The following is a 21,800-nucleotide window of genomic DNA, read 5'->3' on the forward strand; positions in this document are numbered from 1 at the left end:
TGCCTTTTGGGGTTCACCCGACAAATATGGTGCCAGAACCTCTGCCCACTGTTCTGGTGGAAGTCTCTCCCAGTCAGCCACCCTCTCAAAGACTGTCAGAAAGGCTTCTATATCATCCCCAGGGTCACCTTCTGCATGGCCCATCTTTCCACCTTCCTGACGTGTGAGTCATCAGTCGGCCCTGGGGTTGGGGCAGTCGCTCTGCCCTGGATGGCGTCCGCCAGAAGCTGTATCTGCTGCTGCTGCTCCTGCTGGTGCTGCTGCTGCGCTCTCTGCTGCAACTGGATCTGTTGCATTAACAGTTTGGTCACTTCCTGTTGAGCTTGCTGCTGCAGGATCTGCTGCTGCTGCAGCTCCTGGTGCTGCAGTAATTGCTTCAGATGCTGCTGGTGTTGCTGCGCTTGGCTCTGGACTAAATGCTTAATAAGCTCCTCCATGTTGTCGGATATCTCGGGCTGGCTGATGGCCTTCACTCAGGACATCCACCGTTCTCTATGGCAGGTACACATGTTCCTGGAATCTTGCTAACACTCTCACACCAACTGTGGTAAAGCGACTTACTCGGCTCTCACAGAGGCAGACACAGGACACACATCTCTGGTTAACTCCCTGTTGGTTTATTATATGGCATAAACTCCACCAGCATTCCACAAAAATAAACAAGTCTTCTCCGGAATAACAAAAGATAAAGTATAGCAGAGTCCATAAGCGAGCGGGGGTTCGCCCGCTCTGGGTAGCACAGTGAAGTCCCACCAAACACCAGTCCTTCGGTGTTGCTCTCTGGCTTCACCACACACAGCCTGGAGGCTTCACTCTCCAGACCAGACTAGACAAAAAAAATAGTGACTGAGCATTTAACCTTGCTCAGCCACACCCTGAGGGCAGGTAGGACGAATGACTTCCCACCCGATCTCTATGCCATTTACACAAAATCACTCTCTTCACAATGGTGATTACACCTCCAACACATAACATGCTGGGGAAAAGTTGTAGGTTCAGTTCACACAGGCTAGCAGCCGAAGTGACACATACCTCCCCGCACATATAACACCAGTGACTCTATCACAGCATCTAGACTTCTTTTCATCAAACTGCAGAGCAGTGAGCAACGAGCACGGTGAGAGATTTCATCAAGATATTGCGGCTATGGAGAAAAGATATCAATAAAAATAGAATCCATCAAGGCTTGAAGATTACTGTTGAACAATTGTAAGAGATGATCTGATGCAGGAGTACAAGAGACAAGCAAAAAAGAGTTGTCACTGAATGAGGATCAAATTTTGTAGTGCAATTTCTGTAACAATTTATAATTCACAATAGTGTTTAGACATGTTTTAGTTATTTGAATTGTTGCTAAGTTTCCTCTAAATAAATATCAGAAAATTGGCATTACTAAATATTCTGCATCTTTATATTTGCAAAAATAATGTTTTAAAGTACTGAAACGTTTATGCATTCATTATAAGTAGCAGTAAAAGGAAAACTCTTGGATATCACAGAAACAAGAGACAACTAAAAATTTTCATTGTCAGATTTGAATTCAGGAGGTCATTACTGAACCTGACAACTTTTGAAAATATGTACAAAAGTGTATTCTGTTGTAATTACCTTTAGGATGAGGTAATCTCAACCAAAAAAATATGCAACATCCCATGACGTATGTATAATCGATTACATTACTTGCCATGCTGGAAGTGATACCTGTTTTCCACCAGACACATTTCAAAGGCGCATTCCATGTTCCTGAAGGCATCGGCAAGAATATTGGGGGGATAGCAGTATTTTCACGTTGGCTGTTAACCTTCAAATCTTCCAAAGTGCAAAGCTAGTTCTGATAAACTTTTCCTTTGAGCATACCCCAAAAGGAAAATTTCTGGTGGTGATAGATTCAGCAACTGTGATTGCCAATTACCCTGTTACCGAAAAAAGACTCAATTTCTGCCTTGTTCCTTGCCGATTAAATGTTAAATGTTGCAACAGCTGTCTACCTCTATGCATCCTGGCTGGTTCAAAGCTCCATATACTGAGATGCATATTGCACATTGTTTAAATCAGATTGCTTTGTCGTAGTAAGAGTTGTTACGGAATATTCAGGGACTCTTGAGTGAATTTCATTGTTCCACAAACTTTCTAGTTAGCTGCTGATGCCAAGAGCTTACCAGGCTCAATTGATGAAGCCATTATTGTAGTATTATTGAAGCAGAGAAAGGATCCACTTGTACCTGATTCTTATAGGCCAATATTTTTACTACCCACAGACGTAAAAATATTGGCCAAGGTGTTTGGTCTTAGGTTGAGAAAAGTTATTTCTACAATAAGCCATGCTGATTAATGTTTTTCATGGGTAGGATTTTCCCAGGGAGATGCTTATGGACCAGGGGACTCAGTTCATGTCTTATTTAATGGAAGCTCTCTGTAAGAAAATGCAGGTGCAGCACCTGGTATCAAGTTCGCATCACCCAGACCAATGGTTTGTGTAAACAATTCAATTGTACCTTTAAGCAGATGCTTAAGATGAGTCCCATGGGCACGACTGGGAGCGGTACCTCCCACACCTGCTCTTTGCTTACAGAGAGATACCACAGGCCTCAACGGAGCCCTTCGAGCTCCTGTATGGCAGACGAATCCGGGGGCCCATTGGTCTGGTAAGAGAATCCTGAGAAAGGGAACTGAACTCACCCGAAGTGTCCGTCATAGAGTATGTCATGCGGCTCCGCGACAAAATGCAGGCAATGATGCAGCTGGTGCATGAGAATATGGTGCAGGCCCATGCCAGCCAGAAGCTGTGGTACGACCGGAATGCCTGGAAGTGGATGTACAAAGTGGGTCAGAAGGTGTGGGTCCTAGTCCCAATGACCCAGAACAAGCTTCAGGCGGCCTGGGAAGGCCCATATACCAGTGCCTCAATGATGTGAACTACATGATCACCATTGACCATGCCAGAAAGAGGTAGAAGGTCTTCCATGTCAACATGAAGAAATCGGGAGGCCTGTGCCCTGTGTGTAGTGTCCTTGAAGAAGGCGAGACAGAAGTCCTGGTGGACTTACTGGCCGTCGCTCGGGATGGAGGGTCTATTGAGGCGCGGAATTCAACCCGCAGCTATCTAGACCACACATCCCGGGAGGTGGTCCGGTCTTACCTGATCCTCTTCACGGGAGTACCAGGGAGGATGCAGCTAGCTATCCACCAGGTGGACACAGGGAGTCACCCCCCAGTCCATCAACCTGCTTGCCGTGTCTCTCTAGAGGTGCAGAAAGACATGAAGGTGGAGATACATGAGATGTTGTACCTGGGGGTGATCCAAAGGTCAAAAAGTGTGTGGACCTCACCTGTAGTCCTGGTCCCGAAAAAGGAACGGACCACCCGGTTCTGCGTGGACTACAGGAGGCTAAATGCCATCACAGCCCCCAATGTGCACCCAATGCCACGCATTGATGAGCTGCTGGGTCACTTAGCCGAGGCCTGGTACTTGACAATTATGGATTTGAGTCGAGGATACTGGCAGATTCCTCTGACTCAGGAGAGGTCCGCCTTCATTACACTGACTGGGCTGTATGAATCTCTCATGTCCTTTGGCATGAGGAATGCACCTGCCATTTTCCAGCGATTAGTCAACCAGCTGCTCGAGGGACTGGAGGGGTTTGCGGTTGCTTACCTGGATGACATTGCCGTCTTCAGTCCCATCTGGGAGGAACACCTGGAGCAGGTGCTCAGGTGGGTCCATGGCGCTGGGTTGACTATAAAGCATGCAAAGTGTCAGGTAGGCTTGACGGAGGTGCAGTACCTCGGACACCGAGTGGGTGGCGGAACTCTGAAGCCAGAGCCCGGGAAGGTTGATGCTATCATCTCCTGGCCTTCCCCCAAAACCAAGAAGCAGGTGATGTCCTTCTTGGGTACAGCAGGGAACTATAGGAAGTTTGTTCCCAACTATAGTGCCCTTGCTAAGCCTCTGACGGACCTCACGAAAAAGAAGCTACCTCTGACAGTCAACTGGACAGCTGGCTGTGAGTGGTCCTTCACGGCACTGAAAGCTGCCCTGGCCAGTTCCCCAATTCTGCAGGCCCCAGACTTCACCCGGTGGTTTGTAGTCCAAACAGATGCCAGTGCGTTTGACCTGAGTGCTGTGCTCAGCCAGGTAAACTGGCAGGGGAAGAGCATCTGGTGATGTTCCTCAGCCGCAAGCTCTTAACCCGAGAATTGGCATACGGCAGTGTGGAGGAGTGCCTCGCTATAGTGTGAGCCCTGCGGAAGCTGCAGCCCTATCTATACAGTACAGACCAAAAGTTTGGACACACCTCATTTAAAGATTTTTCTGTATTTTCATGGCTTTGAAAATTGTACATTCACACTGAAGGCATCAAAACTATGAATTAACACATGTGGAATCTTATACTTAACAAAAAAGTGTGAAACAACTGAAAATATGTCTTATATTCTAGGTTCTTCAAAATAGCCACCTTTTGCTTTGATGACTGCTTTGCACACTCTTGGCATTCTCTTGATGAGCTTCAAGAGGTAGTCACCGGAAATGGTTTTCACTTCACAGGTGTGCCCTGTCAGGTTTAATAAGTGGGTTTTCTTGCCTTATAAATAGCGTTGGGACCATCAGTTGTGTTGTGCAGGAGTCAGGTGGATACACAGCTGATAGTCCTACTGAATAGACTGTTAGAATTTGTATTATGGCAAGAAAAAAGCAGCTAAGTAAAGAAAAACGAGTGGCCATCATTACTTTAAGAACTGAAGGTCAGTCAGTCCGAAAAATTGGGCAAACTCTGAATGTGTCCCCAAGTGCAGTTGCAAAAACCATCAAGCGCTACAAAGAAACTGGCTCACATGAGGACCGCCCCAGGAAAGGAAGACCAAGAGTGACCTCTGCTTCTGAGGATAAGTTTATCCGAGTCACCAGCCTCAGAAATCGCAGGTTAACAGCAGCTCAGATTAGAGACCAGGTCAATGCCACAGAGTTCTAGCAGCAGACACATCTCTACAACAACTGTTAAGAGGAGACTTTGTGCAGCAGGCCTTCATGGTAAAATAGCTGCTAGGAAACCACTGCTAAGGAAAGGCAACAAGCAGAAGAGACTTGTTTGGGCTAAAGAACACAAGGAATGGACATTAGACCAGTGGAAATCTGTGCTTTGGTCTGATGAGTCCAAATTTGAGATCTTTGGTTCCAACCAAAGTGTCTTTGTGTGACGCAGAAAAGGTGAAAGGATGGACTCTACATGCCTGGTTCCCACTGTGAAGCATGGAGGAGGAGGTGTGATCGTGTGGGGGTGCTTTGCTGGTGACACTGTTGGGGATTTATTCAAAATTGAAGGCATACTGAACCAGCATGACTACCACAGCACCTTGCAGCGGCATGCTATTCCATCCGGTTTGCGTTTAGTTTGACCATCATTTATTTTTCAACAGGACAATGACCCCAAACACACCTCCAGGCTGTGTAAGGGCTATCTGACCAAGTAGGAGAGTGATGGGGTGCTATGCCAGATGACCTGGCCTCCACAGTCACCAGACCTGAACCCAATCAAGATGGTTTGGGGTGAGCTGGACCACAGAGTGAAGGCAAAAGGGCAAACAAGTGCTAAGCATCTCTGGGAACTCCAAGAATGCCAAGAGTGAGCAAAGCAAATGGTGGCTACTTTGAAGAACCTAGAATATAAGACATATTTTCAGTTGTTTCACACTTTTTTGCTAAGTATATAATTCCACATGTTAATTCATAGTTTTGATGCCTTCAGTGTGAATGTACAATTTTCATAGTCATGAAAATACAGAAAAATCTTTAAACGAGAAGGTGTGTCCAAACTTTTGGTCTGTACTGTATGTGCACAACTTTACCATAATGGCTGACCACAACCCCCTCAGCTGGCTGCACCGGGTGTCTGGTGACAATGGTAAACTACTGCAGTGGCGCCTGGCTCTACAGCAGTACAATTTTACCATTCAGCACAAGAAGGGTAGTGAACATGGCAATGCCGACGGGCTGTCCCGTCAAGGTGATACCGAGGAGGTAGGCTAAAGGGGCGATCTGAAAATCGGCCCCTATGCTACCTCAAAGAGGGGGAGAGGTTATAGAAATATTGAAAATCTCTCCCTCTCTCTTTTTTCCCAAACAGCTCTTCCCCCCTCCCTTAACAACCATCTGTCAGAGTAGAAAAGCTGGCAATCTACAGAGCTGTCTCTATGCAAATTAGCACACACAGGAGAAGTGGCTAATAGAAAAATGTTAGTACAAAGGGAGCAACTAACCCAATTAACATACGAGTGTAATTTCTAGTGGCAGCTGCATGTGACAAATATACACCCAGGTGAGGATGCAATTCCTGGCTTCAAAAGAATTCTCTCTCACCCCCAGGGCATCCCCCTTTTGCTCAACAGAAATCTACAGTCTTGCTGGCACAGACACGAAATATGGAATATCGGAAATTCTATACTTTTGATAATAATGGGACACATTTTTAGTGGCAGGGTCAGCTAAGGAACAATATGCATAGTTCTCCGCAGCTGTGAGCCCCTCCGGTGAGCTGTGGTGCAAAAGTACCAGAATAATGGACCACAGCTATGCCATGTGTAGTCTCTAAGGAAAGGTAAATTTGTAACAAAGAATATGGCGTCACTTGCAAGCTTCTGTGATCAGCCAGCGATAAGTTATCGTGGAAGTTAGATATTTTAATAAAAATATGAAGGCTGGAGCCCAGCCCACGTGATGTCATCACAGGAGATGTGTGGGCAGGTCCCCCCTTCGACATAAAAGACCCAGCCAAGGATGGGTCAAGACTCATGTTGGAAGTTACATATTTATATGTAAGCAGGGCTTACGTTCGCTGAACGGGCATAGGAGCGCTTCCCTCCAGCTAGACTGAATCGTCTCTGCGATCTGTCGAGTAAGTTCTTCTTTAACCCCATTTATTTTCGTGTAACTGCATATGTATTGTAATGTCTCTCTTTGTAAAACCTTTTGCAGATTTTTCATAAACACTGCCTCCCTTTTGGATTAAATATAAAATGTAATAGTTCTGTTTATTTTGCTCTGTAATCGTTTCCTCCCCCGAAGCCATTCACTACCAGAAAGCAGGCATCCGATCAGGCCTGTATTATATTTTAAAACTGATCGGTGGTAGCAGCGAATAATATTAATTGGGCAATCGTGAAGCGGGTAGTGATCGTACGGGGGCGTATACACATATTCCATGCGTTGGAATCCGGAGGTGTGTATGACATACACTCACTGGTTGCTTGCCGATTACTCACTACGTAGCTATCGAGATCGTGTGCGCGTGAATCCCTGACGTTCCTAATAATGTAAGTTACAATATCTGAGTTATTTCAATATGTGTTTTGGGAGGCACTGTTTTTATATGGTAATACAAAAAAGCGGTTCCAAGAATATATTCTGCACCTTTATATTTGCACATATAATACTGTTTCAAAGTACTGAAACTTGTAGGCATTACTTATATGTAGCAGTGCCAGAGATTCACAGCCAAACATGAGGATTGACAAGAGGTTGTCCTAATAGTGGACAACTCCTTTAAGAAGATACAATTTTCAGTTAAAACCTTTCCAACATTCTGAACATGGAAAAGGCTTCTTCCCCTGTGTGAGGTCTCTAAAGTTTATTAAGAGTTGATTTTCGTGTAAAACATTTCCCACATTAAAAACATGAAAAAGACTTCTCCCCTGTGTGAGTTCTCTGGTGCTTAACCAAATCTGATTTCTGGTTAAAACATTTCCCACATTCTGAACATGAAAAAGACTTCTCCCCTGTATGAGTTCTCTGGTGCTTAACCAAATCTGATTTCTGGTTAAAACATTTCCCACATTCTGAACATGAAAAAGGCTTCTCCCCTGTGTGGGTTCTCTGGTGGCTATCAAGAATCGCTTTACGGTTAAAACATTTCCCACATTCTGAACATGAAAAAGGCTTCTCCCCTGTGTGAGTTCTCTGGTGATTAACCAAAGTTGATTTCTGGTTAAAACATTTCCCACATTCTGAACAAGAAAAAGGCTTCTCCCCTGTGTGAATTTTCTGGTGTATAACAAAATTCCATTTTTGGTTAAAACATTTCCCACATTCTGAACATGAAAATGGCTTCTCCCCTGTGTGAGTTCTCTGGTGTCTAACAAGATTTGATTTCTGGTTAAAACATTTCCCACAGTTGGAACAAGAAAATCTATTTTCCACTGTGTGATTTTTTTGATGTTTAAGAAAAAACTTTTCGAGGGGAAAACTATTTTCATATTCTGAAAATGGCTGACTTGCTTTAGGAGCAGTTAGTTTTTTAATGTTTATTTTGTGACTTTGATTCTCCTTGGTAGTCGGTAATGAATCAAAAGATAGGACTTGTTTCAAAGGATCAGATGATTGATCTTTGCTGTGAAGGGATGATGGTATATCTTGGGTAATGACAATCACTTTAATTGTATCCTGTGAGATCTCAAGATCATCTGATTTAAAAATTGAAGATGTCAGCTGTCCCTCTAATCTGGTACAATCATCTGCCAAGAATAAAACCAATTGTTAGTTTGTAATAAAATATCCTTGAATTTTATATTTAACATTTCTACTTAAACTGTCCTTAAAAAACAGCAAGTTATGTAAAAGTGTTTAATTAATTATTCACCAAGTCTATAACAGTTCACAGTCTAATAGAAAACCTCATAGCATGAACCAGTAGAGCAATATATGCAATAAATATGCAATAAAAAGCCACCAAACAATGTTATGTAGGCGAAAATAATATCAATAAAAACTTCTACTCATGTCACAAAAACAAGTCCCCACTCACTCAGGTTCATCATCTGTCAGTGGAAAAACAGAGGTTTCCACATTATTAGTGGCTCAGAGAATCTTGAAAAGCAACATGGTTTCCATAAACCAATCCAGAAATATCTGCTCTGCCAAAGTCACATCTCCCCCTCGCTTCTGAGCCTTGCAGTGTGTCCAAACCACATTTAGAATCCATGTATTTGGCATTATTATAGTGAGAAGAACCCTCTTAATTTATGGTGTGTGTGTCCTGGAGCACAATCTGGGCACTATGTGTTGGGTAATAAAATGGCAAATGTGTAATTTTCACTCTCCAACATCCACTGGGTGCTAATTTCTGGAATGTGCCTGTGGAATCAAAATAGTCACTACTAGATTAATTCACTGAGGGTTATAATTTCCAAAATGGAGTCACTTTATAGAGATTTCTACTGCTCTGGTTTTCTGCCATTTTGACATATTCAGGCTTCTGCAAATGCTGTGTCCCATCTCCTCTGGGATCTGCTCCTGAGACGTCTGCTTCTGTTGCCAGGTGTCACAATATCCATTCTACAGGCAGCGCTGGTGATGGAGGAGATGTCAGAACCAGAAGCTCTGGGTGGTGCAGGCTCTGTCCAGCCACTAAGATAAGGGTTGCTGGGACCTGTAGTACCATCTAGTCTGGCATTATGGGTGTGTGCACTGTCCAACTGGAGTAATCTGCTCCCTGCTTCAGCCATTTGGAAAGCACCGCACCCTACTAAAGCTGGAAGCATATTGCCGGAAGCTTCCAGATACAGCCTTGTTCTCTTCTGGTTCAGTCCTCTGTGCTCAGCTCCCGGCTTGTGTATTTGTTTCCTGTTGTGATATTGGCCTGTATATGCTAACTATTAGAAGACACTAACTCTTATGTCTTCTGATTTTATATTTTCTTCGCCCTCCTGGGTATGACCCGGCTACTTGACTATTCTTCTTTCCATCTCACACCACAGAACCGCAGGTAGCACCGGGGTTCAAGCTTGGGGTCTCTGTCTAATTCCAGATCCATGTAGAGGGTTAAAGGGTGATGAGCAATCCAATCCCTAAGATCTGGAAAATAAAGTAGATAGCGCCAAGCCTGTTCGTGGTGGCAGTCTTTTGAGCTGCCAGGTGACCGTGAACTGCGCCCCCAATACATTGTGTCTGCAAACTATTCCAGCAAGATCTGCATTCAAATAGCTAAATGTCGCTCCTTCCCTTCTTAACCTGCCATGTGCCCAGACAGTAGTGTACAACTGTATATAAAGAATTGTTGTATTCAAAAGAAGATGAAAAATAATTTGTAAGGTCCATTTGTTTCCTATTATCCTTTGTGAAGAATTCCAAAGTTATCACCACATAAAGTGACACGCATCAGATCTCAATAATGAACCCTGATTAGGAATATAAAATGCTGCAGCAAGGGGTTAAATCAGAGTATTTTGGACAGTAATTACTGTAGTCAAAAACTGTCATTAAAGACTACTACTGAAATGATCATATTCAACAATCTTCATCAGTAAAAAATGAGTAACAAGTGGAGAATGTCATGCTGTAGACGAGCAGCAAAATGGTGATCACATGATTGTGATACAGCTGGACTACACCACCGATAAAGCAGCAACAGCCGGTGACTGAGAAGAATCTGTGACTTCTCTGTATTTAGTGGTTACTACTCACCTGGGTAGTCATATGTAGGAATCTCCTCTTTACACCGCTCATCACCCCTCACATATGTCTCTGTAGTATTAATATGGGTCAGATCTTCACCCTGAAACAAATGTTGTAAAAGTCACAGACAAATGGAGAAGTCACATCTGTGATCAGCTCTAAACCTGCCATCGTTCTCATTACACAAGTATAAAACATACAATACTTGTGAATAAAACAAGACTGAGCACAAGACCATCACAGCCGTCTACACATCATAGGGGAGATCTCATGACACCTTCTGTCCATCTACCTGATGATCCTGAGGAACATTGGGTTCTTCTTGTTTACAGTCCTGTGGAAGAAGAGGACGGGGACATATCTCTGGTGTTGTCCACTTACTGGATAAATCTGGAGGAAGCACATACAGGGATTAAATTCATTCTTCACATACAGATAATTATAGGTCGTGTGTATTTAGTCCCGTCTACTACCTGGTGATGTGAGGGGCTGGGGAACCTCCATCATGACGTCCTTGTACAGATCTTTGTGTCGTTCTAAATACTCCCACTCCTCCATGGAGAAAAAGACAGTGACATCCTGACACCTTATAGGAACCTGACACATACAATGATACCGTCATACCCCCGATCCCTTCATAACGTTACTGTATAATGTCCCAGCAGTGTCACCTCTCCAGTCAGCAGCTCAATCAACTTGTAGGTGAGTTCCAGGATCTTCTGGTCATTGATGTCTTCATGTATCAGGGGGTGAGGTGGAGGCCTCATAATTGGGCTCAGGGGTCTTCCCCATCCCTCAGACACAGGGTCCAGACAGCCCTCACTAGAGGTCTTCTTCACTACTATGTAATCCTGGTTATGGAGAGACACATAAATAAATTTACATACAGATATTTGCAGAGTCCTCACCTCTCCAGTTCTGTCCATCTGTTATTCCCACAGATAAGAATGATGTAATGTGACGTCATCAGAATCTCTCACCTCTCCAGTAAGCCGGAAGAGGATCTCTAGGGTAAGGTGTAATATCCTCTCCGCCATCTTTTCTCTGTTCATATCCAGCTTTGACGGCTAAATCAGGAAAATTCTGTTATACAGAAGATCTTCACTGATAGGAACCGATATTGTAGGGACCTGAATGAGAAGATGAGTCGATGTAACTTCATAAAAATCCTGTGTAATAATACAATTACTGGAGACAATAAGGGAAACATATGATGAGATTTATTATTTTACAGTATTTCGTTTTCTTCTTTACATCTACTAAGAAAAACCTACATAGTTTAGGCCACAGACAACAAGCAGTTTCTTCCTCAGAGTCTGCAGGTGAATACGTTTCTCATAGACTCATCTTCCATAATGCTAATCCTCGTCTCATTTACAGACACTGGAATCAGCATTAGCAATACTGCAGGAGATATTCATTACACGTGACATGAGAAATAACTACTTCATGATGAGAACGACATCTTCATCTTCTACTACATCTACTTCTTCTACACATATTTGTCCAGAGTCCATCACTGACTACATCACCACAGGCCGTCTATTTGAATGTTTCCTGTCTTCCCCGGACTGTAATCTTCTATCACGTTAGATCTCATGTCTGATTTACAGACAGTAGTTTGAAGCAATTATAAAAGCTGGTTTGTAAGAACACCAAGACAGGAGTTATTTGATTCCAATGCCTCCATGTACAATGTTTTTTTCCTCTGGATGTTTTTTTTAGCATTTTCTAATAGGCTTCCTTATATTTCATCATGAAAAACACACAATAAAAAAAATGGAGATGGAGGTACTGTGGGAACATTATACAGTGTATGGGAACCAAGAAAGGGGCACCGCACCTAATCAATAATGGGGATAAGTGAGGATATATTATCTAGTGGTTTGGGTGGTAGCATTTTGTATTGTAATATGTGTGGAGGATGGTGGTACTGGGGGAACATTATACAGTGTGTGGGGGCAAAGAAAGGGACACCCCACTATGAGAGCAATACATTTTTCCTTCACAAAAAAACCTTAAGGCTATGTGCCCACAATGCAGAAATGCTCAGGATTTTTTCCTGAGCGTTTCTGCATCTCCCTGGCAGAACAAAAACGCATGCGGATTGTACATGCATTTTCGTGCCAGGGACATGCGGAAATGAAGCGTTCTTCACATGCATTTCTGCATGCGGGTGTCAAGCGCATTCCAAGCGATTTTAGCATCACTTGGAAAGTGCTTGACAACTCAGTCACACTATATAAATCCATGCAAACAGCATGGATTTATATAGTGTGACCCAAGAGAATGTCAAAAAATAAAAAATAAACCTATACTTACCTTCCGATGGCCCCTGCAGTCTTGCTGCGCTCCTGTGCTGGCTGCCGGCAGATCGCGGTACGCTGTACTGAAGGACCTGCCGTCACATGACTGTGACGTCACCGCAGGTCCTTCAGTCCTGCGCGATCTGTAGGCAAGCACAGGGAAGGAGTCCGGGGGCCGTCGGAAGGTGAATATAATCTTTATTTTTTATTATTTTTTTTACAGCTTTTAGGGTACCTGGGTGTGGAGGAGAGTCTCCTCTCCTCCACACCCGAGTACCATCCGCACATTAGAACGCGCCAATTACGCAAGTACAGATGCAGTCTTGTGGAATTGGCGTGTTCTAATGCAAGTCAATGGCGGCGAAAACGCAGCACTTCCGCAAAATAATTGGTAGTGCTGCGTTTTTTTCCGCAATGATAAGCCGCAGCGGAAATTTCCGCAGCATGTGCACAGCACATGCGGATTATCATTGGGGGACATGGCAGGCCTTCTACCATGCGTTTTTTAAGCGTTTCTGCAGCATTTTTGCCGCTGCGGAAACGCTTAAAAAACGCATCGTGGGCACACAGCCTAAATATAAAATTTTTAATGCAACCCTACAATTTGTGTATCTTTAGAGTAAATCGCTATCTAGCCCTTTGATTTGAGCTGATACTATTAAGCTAAAGTGTCTAAACAGACTTTATTTCAAATCCAAAGGGAGCACTTTTCCGTGTTGTCATGCCAGAACTGTTCGAGGATTATTAAAAGTGCCGAGCGTGTACGACGTGACTATAATCAGTTTTTGAGGGCTAAATGGTTTTCTAAGGGGACACCTGTGGATATTTGTGGTTTTTTTTACTTGTTACAGTTCTGGTGTGATTTACTCACCTCAGTGGACGATGGACAAACGTCACAATCAATTAAAATCAGACTGAAGGAACATGGCTCCTCTATTCGGTTCTATGAATCTAGGATGAAATCCACTGTGGCCACGGCAAAAAAAGAATGAAAAAAAGCAGAAGAGCAGAAGTTTGGTGAGACCACCGTGGCCAGACATTTCTCTGAGATGGGTGATAAAAGTTCTGATCTCTAATGGTCGGTGTTAGAAGAGGCGACCGCAGCGGATTCACAATCACAACGCAGTGAACTTCTACAGAGACATGTTCTAGATTTACTCCCTGGAATCACTTTCTCCCAAGGGGTTAAATGACGTCTCTAACTTCAATGTCTTTTTATGAAGCTTCTTCTCTGAACTTTACTCCTCTGTTTTCTGCCATATTTATATTACTCTCCGGAATCAGGAATGTATTAAGTCCTATAGAAACTACTGAGAAATAATAATATTATATTATTAATAATTTCTAATAATAATAATTTCTAATTCTCTGTTTCCAGGATTATTCTTGTTGAAATTGGCTGCAATATCCCCTGTGCAAAATATTTCTAGTATTAGTAAGTTATAAAACTGTAGCTTAATGGCCATGCAGTGGTTGGTTGGTTTGTTTCCCTTTTTGTTGTTGTTTCTTGTGTAATTTATTATCTTTATGTAATGTATGTATATTGGTTCTGACATTCGGGATCTTGTTGTCATGTGACATATCTACATAAGGAACATTCAAGGGATATGACGCAGGCTTGAAAAAGGTGTCCGACCCCGAAACATCGCAATATGCGTTTTCACGCGCCAACTCCCTTGCCATGATTTCTCCATGAAACGCTGTTTGTGCCAGATCTGACATGATCTTCTCCTGGGTTGTTTAATAAGACTTACAGGTGGAACGGAACCATTCCAGAAAGCAGATGATCCAGCAAGTATTTGTCACATATTCAAGCAAATTCCCTGAAGTGTTATCAATTGTATCCACTAGTGATGAGCGAGCAGGAAAATGCACAAGTGCTCGTTTTTCGAATTGACGGTAGGATGGGTTTGAGTATAATGGAAGTCAATGGAAATGTAAGCATTTTTCTGGGAGACCCTAACAGGAGGATGGGGGGTAAGGAAAATCGCTGAAATGGATAGAAACTGTCACGGGTGTGTCAGGTTTGACAGACAGTCATACCAGATCTGTCTGTAGAAGGTCGCTGCGTTTGGCCTTCCAAACACCTTCCTGATCCTTTCATTATCCCTCTCTCTATGACCCAGTGGTGATCTTCACCTTCTGATGCTAATTACCACACCCTTGCTGGATCCTTAAATACACTCAGTTTCTCCAGAAAGTTTCTGGTGATAGAGTTTCCTCTTCTATTCAGGTCTGAAATTCTAGTAGTCAGCTAGAATTTCCTTGGAGGTCCTTTGTGGATTTTAGCAGTGTTCTCTACGGTGTCATCTTAAAGCTAAGTGTATTTCCTTGTTTGTTTCCCTTGTTTGTTCTTTAGTTTGCAGTGGAGCTGACTAGTGCTCACCTCTTCCCCTCCCTACCTAGGGCCTAGCTCTAGGGTCAGCTAGGGCTAAGGTATCCTGCTCGGCCTTTGTCGTTTGTGTAATGATTATATTATTTATTATGATGTGTTATACTATTTGATGTAATAAAATTGCTTCTTCTTTACCATTTAAGCTCCTCTTTTTTTCTCTTTTGATTTAGTCTATAATCTGGTTAGAATCAGAATATGAATGGCATATGAATGGAAAATGGCTTTCAATACCCCTGAGGGACATTTCGAGAGTCTAGTTATGTCTTTTGGTCTGACCAATGCACCTGCGGTTTTCCAGCATTTCATGAACAATATTATCCACCATTTAGTGGGCAGGTTTGTGGTGGTCTATCTGGATGATATTTTAGTTTACTCACCTGATTTATAGACATATCAGGGTCATGTTAAACAAGTACTACAGATTTTAAGATATAACAAACTATATGCCAAACTAGAGAAATGTGTTTTCGCTGTACACATGGAGCAATTTTTGGGGTACCTGTTGTCATCGTTGGGTTTTTGGATGGATCCGGAGAAGATTCATGCTGTACTTGATTTGAACCGTCCCGAAACTCAGAAAGCGCTGTAATGCCTTCAGGTTTTTACTAATTTTTACCGGAAATGAATCCAAAATTATTCGGTAATTGTGAAACCCCTCACTGACATGACAAGAAAGGGGTCAGAATTCTCTAAATTGTTGAATGACGCTCAGCAGGCATTCTCCTCTTTAAAGAGATGTTTTCCCACATCACCTATGCTCAGTCAACTCGATGTCTCTCAACCTTTCATCGTAGAAGTTGATGAGTCGGAGGTGGGGGTTGGGGCTGTGTTGTCTCAGGGTCCGTCACCTGGTAAATGGCGTCCATGCACGTTCTTTCCCAAAAAGTTGTCTTCGGCCGAGAGAAATTATGAAGTGGGTAATAGGGAGTTTTTTGCGATTAATTTGACTTTCGAGGAACGGCAACATTGGTTGGAGGGCACAGTCCATCCGATTACTGTTATCACGGACCATAACAGCATGTCATATCTTCAGTCTGCTAAATGTCTCAACCCTAGGCAGGCTAGGTGGTTTGTTTTTTACTAGGTTCATTTGTGTTGTCACTTTTCGTACAGGGGTTAAAAACATCAAGGCTGATGCTTTATCCCCGAGCTTCCCTGGTGGTAGTGACCATGAGAACCCTGCCTCTATTTTGCAGAAGGGGGTAGTCATTTTGGCCTTGTGCCCTGACCTGGAGGGGGAGGTGTTGGAGGCTTAGGGGGGGGCGCCTCTGTCTCCTGCCCTTTGAGGAGGTTATTTTTACCATCTAATCTGTGCTGTAAAGTAATTAGGGAACATCACAGCTCTGTGCTTGCAGGTCATCCAGATAGTAAGGCAACTGCGGACCTCCTTTCTCATTGTTTTTGGTGGCCTGGGTTGCATCAGGATGTGGTTGAACATGTGTCTGCTTGCAGTACTTGCGCGCATTCTAAAGTATTGCATACCAGTCTGTCTGGTTCTCTTCTGCCGCTACGTATTCCTAGCAAATCATGGATACACTTGTCCATGGATTTTATTACTGACCTACTGTTATCTGTTGGCAAGACTGTAGTTCTGGTGGCTGTAGATAGGTTCAGTAAAATTGTTCATTTCATCGCATCACCAGCACTTCTGAATGTCAAAACTCTTGCTCAGGTATTCATTAATGAGATCGTGAAGCTTCACAGGGTTCCTTCCGATGTGGTGTCAGATCGGGGGACCCAGTTTGTTTCTAAATTCTGGAGAGCTTTCAGTACACGACTGGGGGTGCAGTTGTCTTTTTCTTCTGCCTTCCATCCTCAGTTGAATGGACAGATGGAGCGCATTTGGAGACTTACCTCAGGTGCTTTGTCGCCGAGAACCAGAAGGATTTGGCATCTTACTTTCCGTTGGTCGAGTTTGCTATAAACAATCATCGCCAAGAGTCTACTGGCAGGTCACCTTTCTTTGGTGCATACGGTTTTCATCCACAGTTTGGTACCTTTAGTGGTGGAAGGGCTTCAGGAGTTCCTGAGGAGGAGCATTTTGCTTCGTCGCTCTCTTCTGAGTGGCGGGGAGTTCTGAGTAATTTGAAGATAAGACAGGTACAAATGTATGGCTGACAGGAAACGCTCGCCAGGTCCGGACCTAAGTGTGAACGACTTTGTGTGGTTGTCTACCAGGAATATTAAGTTGAAGGTTCCTTCTTGGAAGCTGGGACCTAGATTTATTAGTCCCTATAAAATAACCGCCGTCATTAACCCAGCAGCGTTTTGTCTTGAGTTGCCTCATGCTCTTAGGAACCACAATGTGTTTCACAGGTCTCTGCTCAAGAACTATGTGGTACCTATTGAGCCCTCTCCCCTGCTGCCGCCCCCAATCATGGTTGATGGCAAATTTCGAAGATTGTGGAATCTCGTCTTCAGCGTCGTTCCCTTCAGTATTTGGTGCACTGGAGGGGTTATGGTCCAGAGGAAAGGATGTGGTTTTCAGCATCGAAGGTGAATGCCCCTAGTTTGGTGTAACGGGTCTGGGAGGTGGAACCTCTGAGCTACTATACAAAGGGGCAGTCCTTGTAAGGAAGCGGGTGGCTCCCAGGGAAAGCAGGCAGGCAGTCACGTCAAGTGACAGGGACAGTCTCTGGGTAGAAGGGCAGGAGGTCACGGCAAGTGACGGGGACAGTCTCTTGACAGGCGGGGGGTCACAGCAAGTGACAGCAGGATAAGAGTCTCTAGACAGGCGGGTGGTCACGGCAAGTGACAGCAGGGTAAGAGTCTCTCGACAGGCAGGTGGTCTCGGCAAGTGACAGCAGGATAAGAGTCTCTGGACAGGCAGGTGGTCACAGCAAGTGACAGCAGGGTAAGAGTCTCTGGACAGGCAGGTGGTCACAGCAAGTGACGGCTAAGCCTCCAGGTAGGCTAGCAGGCGGGTAGCAGGTGAGCGCTCCCAAGTGAGCGGGTAAGAGTCTCTGGACAGGCTGGCAGGCAGGCAGGTATCAGGCAGGTATCTGGCAGGTGCTTCCTGGTCCGCGGGCGGACTGATCCATAGACAGACTGGCGGATGCTGGTAGGCAGACTGTCGGACCGCAGGATTGCAAGCAGGTAGACAGCACTGGAAAACAAGCTGGCAACGGGCTGAAGCAGAGTTGAAAGGCTTTGCAACAACATTGCTCGGGCACCTCCATTTTGGAGGAGGTGCCTTATATATGGTGAGATCCTCCGACCATTGGCCGGGGACTCCTTAGGACGACGTGCGCGGCCCCTTTAAGAGAGAGGGAGCACGCGCCCTAAGCACAGTGACCGGGAAGCAGCGCGCGCTGCCAGCAGAGCGGGAGGAGGACGCCGGGCACGGAGCGGAGAGGTGAGGGGAACGGCGTCCTGCAGGGACGCCGACGCTACAGTTGGTTTGTTCATTCCATGCCTCTCATCCAGAAAAACATGTTCCTGAGTGCCCAGAGACCACTCATAGAAGGGGGGCTACTGTCACGGGTGTGTCAAGCCTGACACACCGTCATACAGGATACGGCTGTAGAAGGACACTGCGTTTAGCCTTGCAAACATCTTCCTGATCCTTTCATTATCCCTCTCTCACTCTAGGACCCAGCGGTGATCTTCACCTTGCTTGGGGATTACACCTTTAAGACCCAGCGGTGATCCTCATCTTCTGATGCTAATTACAACACCCTTGTTGGATCCTTAAATATGCTCAGTTTCTCCAGAGAATTGCTCGTGATAGAGTTTCCTCTTCTATTAAGGCCTGGAATTCTAGTAGTCAGCTAGCTTTTCCTTGGAATTGATTTGTGGATTGTGGCTGTGTTCTTTCTGGTGTCATCTTAAAGTGAAGTGTATTCCCTTGTTTGTTTCCCTCGTTTGTAGTTTAGTTTGCAGTGGGGCTGACTAGTGCTCTCCCTTTCCCCTCCCTACCTGGAGCCTAGCTCTAGGGTCAGATAGGGCTAAGGTATCCTGCTTGGCGATAGGTGTGGAACCTATTTAGGGTCGATAGGGGAGTCAGGGTGTCGTTAGATCTGCTTAGGGGTCTCCACTCTCTCTTTCCCTAGTTGCAGGGCTCCCTCCCCTGTTCCTGTCGTTATACACTGGGTTCTCCCTATACCTAGCGTGACAGAAACAGAGCGGACATGAAATGGGAACAGCATGGGAAAGATGCCTGGTTCAGTCCTGGAAACAAAATAAATAATTAAAAAAAAATTACATGTGGTCCCCCCCATTTTTGATAACCAGCTAATGTAAAGCAGACAGCTGGGGGCTGATACTATCAGGCTCAGAAGGTCCTTGGATATTGGATACAAGCCCGCAGCAGCCCCAGAACTGGCGCATCACATTAGATTCACCAATTCTGGCACTTTTTTTTGTTTTGATTTTTAACATACTGGGTTAGTACTGGGGGTGCCTGATAGGCACCTCTTCATTACTAACCCCTGGGATTCATGCCAGGTGACACTACACAGCTGACATCAACCTCAAAAATGATTACCCCGATTATCAACACACCAGGGCAATCGAGAAGAGCAAGCCAAAGTGTCAGAATTGGAACGTTTCATGTGATGCGCCACTTCTGGGGTGGCTGAGAAGGGGCCAATATCCATGTACTTTCCCAGCCTGATAATATCAGCCCCCAGCCGTCTGTTTTTCCTTGGTCAGTTATCAAATATAGTGGGAATCCAACGTCATATTTTTAAATTCATTATTTATTTAATAGGTTTAAAAAAGGTTAAATATACCCTCTAGTGCCACATGGCACTTTCTAATATTTAGGGGGGATCGGACAATAATCTAAGCTCTCCCTGAACTGCTTCCTGCCAATCACAGTAATGCCAGTAACCACCATGTGTATGGCGGGCTATCCCAGCAGTTTATTGGTTTTCTAACAGCGGCAAATAATGCGGGGTGGGGACTCGAGCACCATACTCGATCCAGTAGTGGAGAGCTCATCACTAGTATCTACATTATTGTGCTGGAACTAGGGGATGAATAATGGCGTTGTGTGAGGACTCTCTGGGCTTCTGTCCTTCATCCTGCAGTCGTCTGAATGGATCTAATGTGAACTGGAACCAGCTAAACCGCATTCTGCCCACAGCTGTTACCTCACTGTTCACACCACACAGAGACCCCAAAAGAGTCTCCGCGCTGAAGGGGTTAATGCCCCCTGCCCTAGTAATGAGGGGTCTCCACATACCTCCACCTGCAGAGCCGCCACCACATATATGGCTGTTCTGTGCGCACAGGACCTGTGATGAGGTCACAGGAGGGGAGGAGTCAGGGGTCACATGATCAGGGGCCTCAGTGGATGCAGGACTCTGCTGTGCTGGTTGTCATGGTGCTGGATGAGGTGAAGTTTATGTGTGGGGTCAGGAGGGGTTTACAGTGTGGATGTAGCAGAGCCATGTGTGTATGAGGTGTACGGAGCAGAGCCGCGTGTGTACGAGGCGTACGGAGCGGAGCCGTGTGTGTACGAGGTGTACGGAGCAGAGCCGCGCGTGTACGAGGTGTACGGAGCGGAGCCGCGCGCGTACGAGGTGTACGGAGCAGAGCCGCGTGTGTACGAGGTGTACGGAGCAAAGCCGCATGTGTACGAGGCGTACGGAGCAGAGCCGCGTGTGTACGAGGTGTACGGAGCAAAGCCGCATGTGTACGAGGCGTACGGAGCGGAGCCGCGCGTGTACGAGGCGTACGGAGCAAAGCCGCATGTGTACGAGGCGTACGGAGCGGAGCCGCGCGTGTACGAGCGTACGGAGCAGAGCTGTGTGTGTACGAGGTGTACGGAGCGGAGCCGTGTGTGTACGAGGTGTACGGAGCAGAGCCGTGTGTCTACGAGGTGTACGGAGCAGAGCCGCGCGTGTACGAGGTGTACGGAGCGGAGCCGCGCGCGTACGAGGTGTACGGAGCAGAGCCGCGTGTGTACGAGGTGTACGGAGCAAAGCCGCATGTGTACGAGGCGTACGGAGCGGAGCCGCGCGTGTACGAGGCGTACGGAGCGGAGCCGCGCGTGTACGAGGCGTACGGAGCGGAGCCGCGCGTGTACGAGGCGTACGGAGCAGAGCCGCGCGTGTACGAGGCGTACGGAGCAGAGCCGCGTGTGTACGAGGTGTACGGAGCAAAGCCGCATGTGTACGAGTCGTACGGAGCGGAGCCGCGCGTGTACGAGTCGTACGGAGCGGAGCCGCGCGTTTACGAGGCGTACGGAGCGGAGCTGTGTGTGTACGAGGTGTACGGAGCAGAGCCGCGGGTGTACGAGGTGTGCGGTGTGGAGCCACGCCGCGCGAGTACAAGGCGTAGGGAGCGGAGCCGCGCAAGTACGAGGCGTAGGGAGCGGAGACGCGCGTGTACGAGGCGTAGGGAGCGGAGACGCTCGTGTACGAGGCATACGGAGCGGAGCCGTGCGTGTACGGAGTGGAGGCATTCAAAGAAAAGAACACGGTCCCTACAGTCAAACATGGCGGAGGTTCCCTGATGTTTTGGGGTTGCTTTGCTGCCTCTGGCACTGGACTGCTTGACCGTGTGCATGGCATTATGAAGTCTGAAGACTACCAACAAATTTTGCAGCATAATGTAGGGCCCAGTGTGAGAAAGCTGGGTCTCCCTCAGAGGTCATGGGTCTTCCAGCAGGACAATGACCCAAAACACACTTCCAAAAGCACTATAA

General features: G+C 45.7%; 1 protein-coding gene across 3 annotated transcripts; it reads right to left on the reverse strand.

Moving 5' to 3' along the window:
- Positions 1 to 6,891: 6,891 nt before the first annotated feature.
- LOC141270569 (oocyte zinc finger protein XlCOF8.4-like) lies at positions 6,892 to 20,419 on the reverse strand. 3 transcript variants are annotated; one of them, XM_073680645.1, is made up of 7 exons: positions 20,334 to 20,419; positions 11,425 to 11,574; positions 11,116 to 11,295; positions 10,918 to 10,996; positions 10,737 to 10,834; positions 10,454 to 10,544; positions 6,892 to 8,505 (listed from the first exon to the last, which is right to left on the reverse strand). In XM_073680645.1, exons 2-7 carry the CDS (start codon positions 11,494 to 11,496, stop codon positions 7,661 to 7,663), a joined length of 1,365 nt encoding a protein of 454 aa, XP_073536746.1. In that variant the 5' UTR covers positions 11,497 to 11,574; positions 20,334 to 20,419; the 3' UTR covers positions 6,892 to 7,660. The 3 variants fall into 3 exon arrangements, with proteins under 3 accessions (XP_073536746.1, XP_073536743.1, XP_073536744.1); XM_073680642.1 differs by having other exon boundaries at positions 10,918 to 11,041; XM_073680643.1 differs by lacking the exon at positions 20,334 to 20,419 and adding an exon at positions 13,622 to 13,718 and having other exon boundaries at positions 10,918 to 11,041.
- Between the last annotated feature and the right edge of the window lie 1,381 nt (positions 20,420 to 21,800).

This window comes from Phyllobates terribilis, unplaced genomic scaffold (genome assembly GCF_046119375.1).
Source record: "Phyllobates terribilis strain yellow unplaced genomic scaffold, ASM4611937v1 Scaffold_5__5_contigs__length_657084704, whole genome shotgun sequence".
Lineage (NCBI taxonomy): Eukaryota > Metazoa > Chordata > Amphibia > Anura > Dendrobatidae > Phyllobates > Phyllobates terribilis.

Excerpts from the sequence above, each read along its gene's own strand:
- LOC141270569 (XM_073680642.1), bottom strand. The coding sequence starts at position 11,496 with ATGAACAGAGAAAAGATGGCGGAGAGGATATTACACCTTACCCTAGAG. Across the intron at positions 10,835-10,917 it reads CCAGCCCCTCACATCACCAG|ATTTATCCAGTAAGTGGACA; the intron begins GTAGTAGACGGG and ends TGCTTCCTCCAG. Across the intron at positions 10,545-10,736 it reads ATGTTCCTCAGGATCATCAG|GGTGAAGATCTGACCCATAT; the intron begins GTAGATGGACAG and ends CATTTGTTTCAG.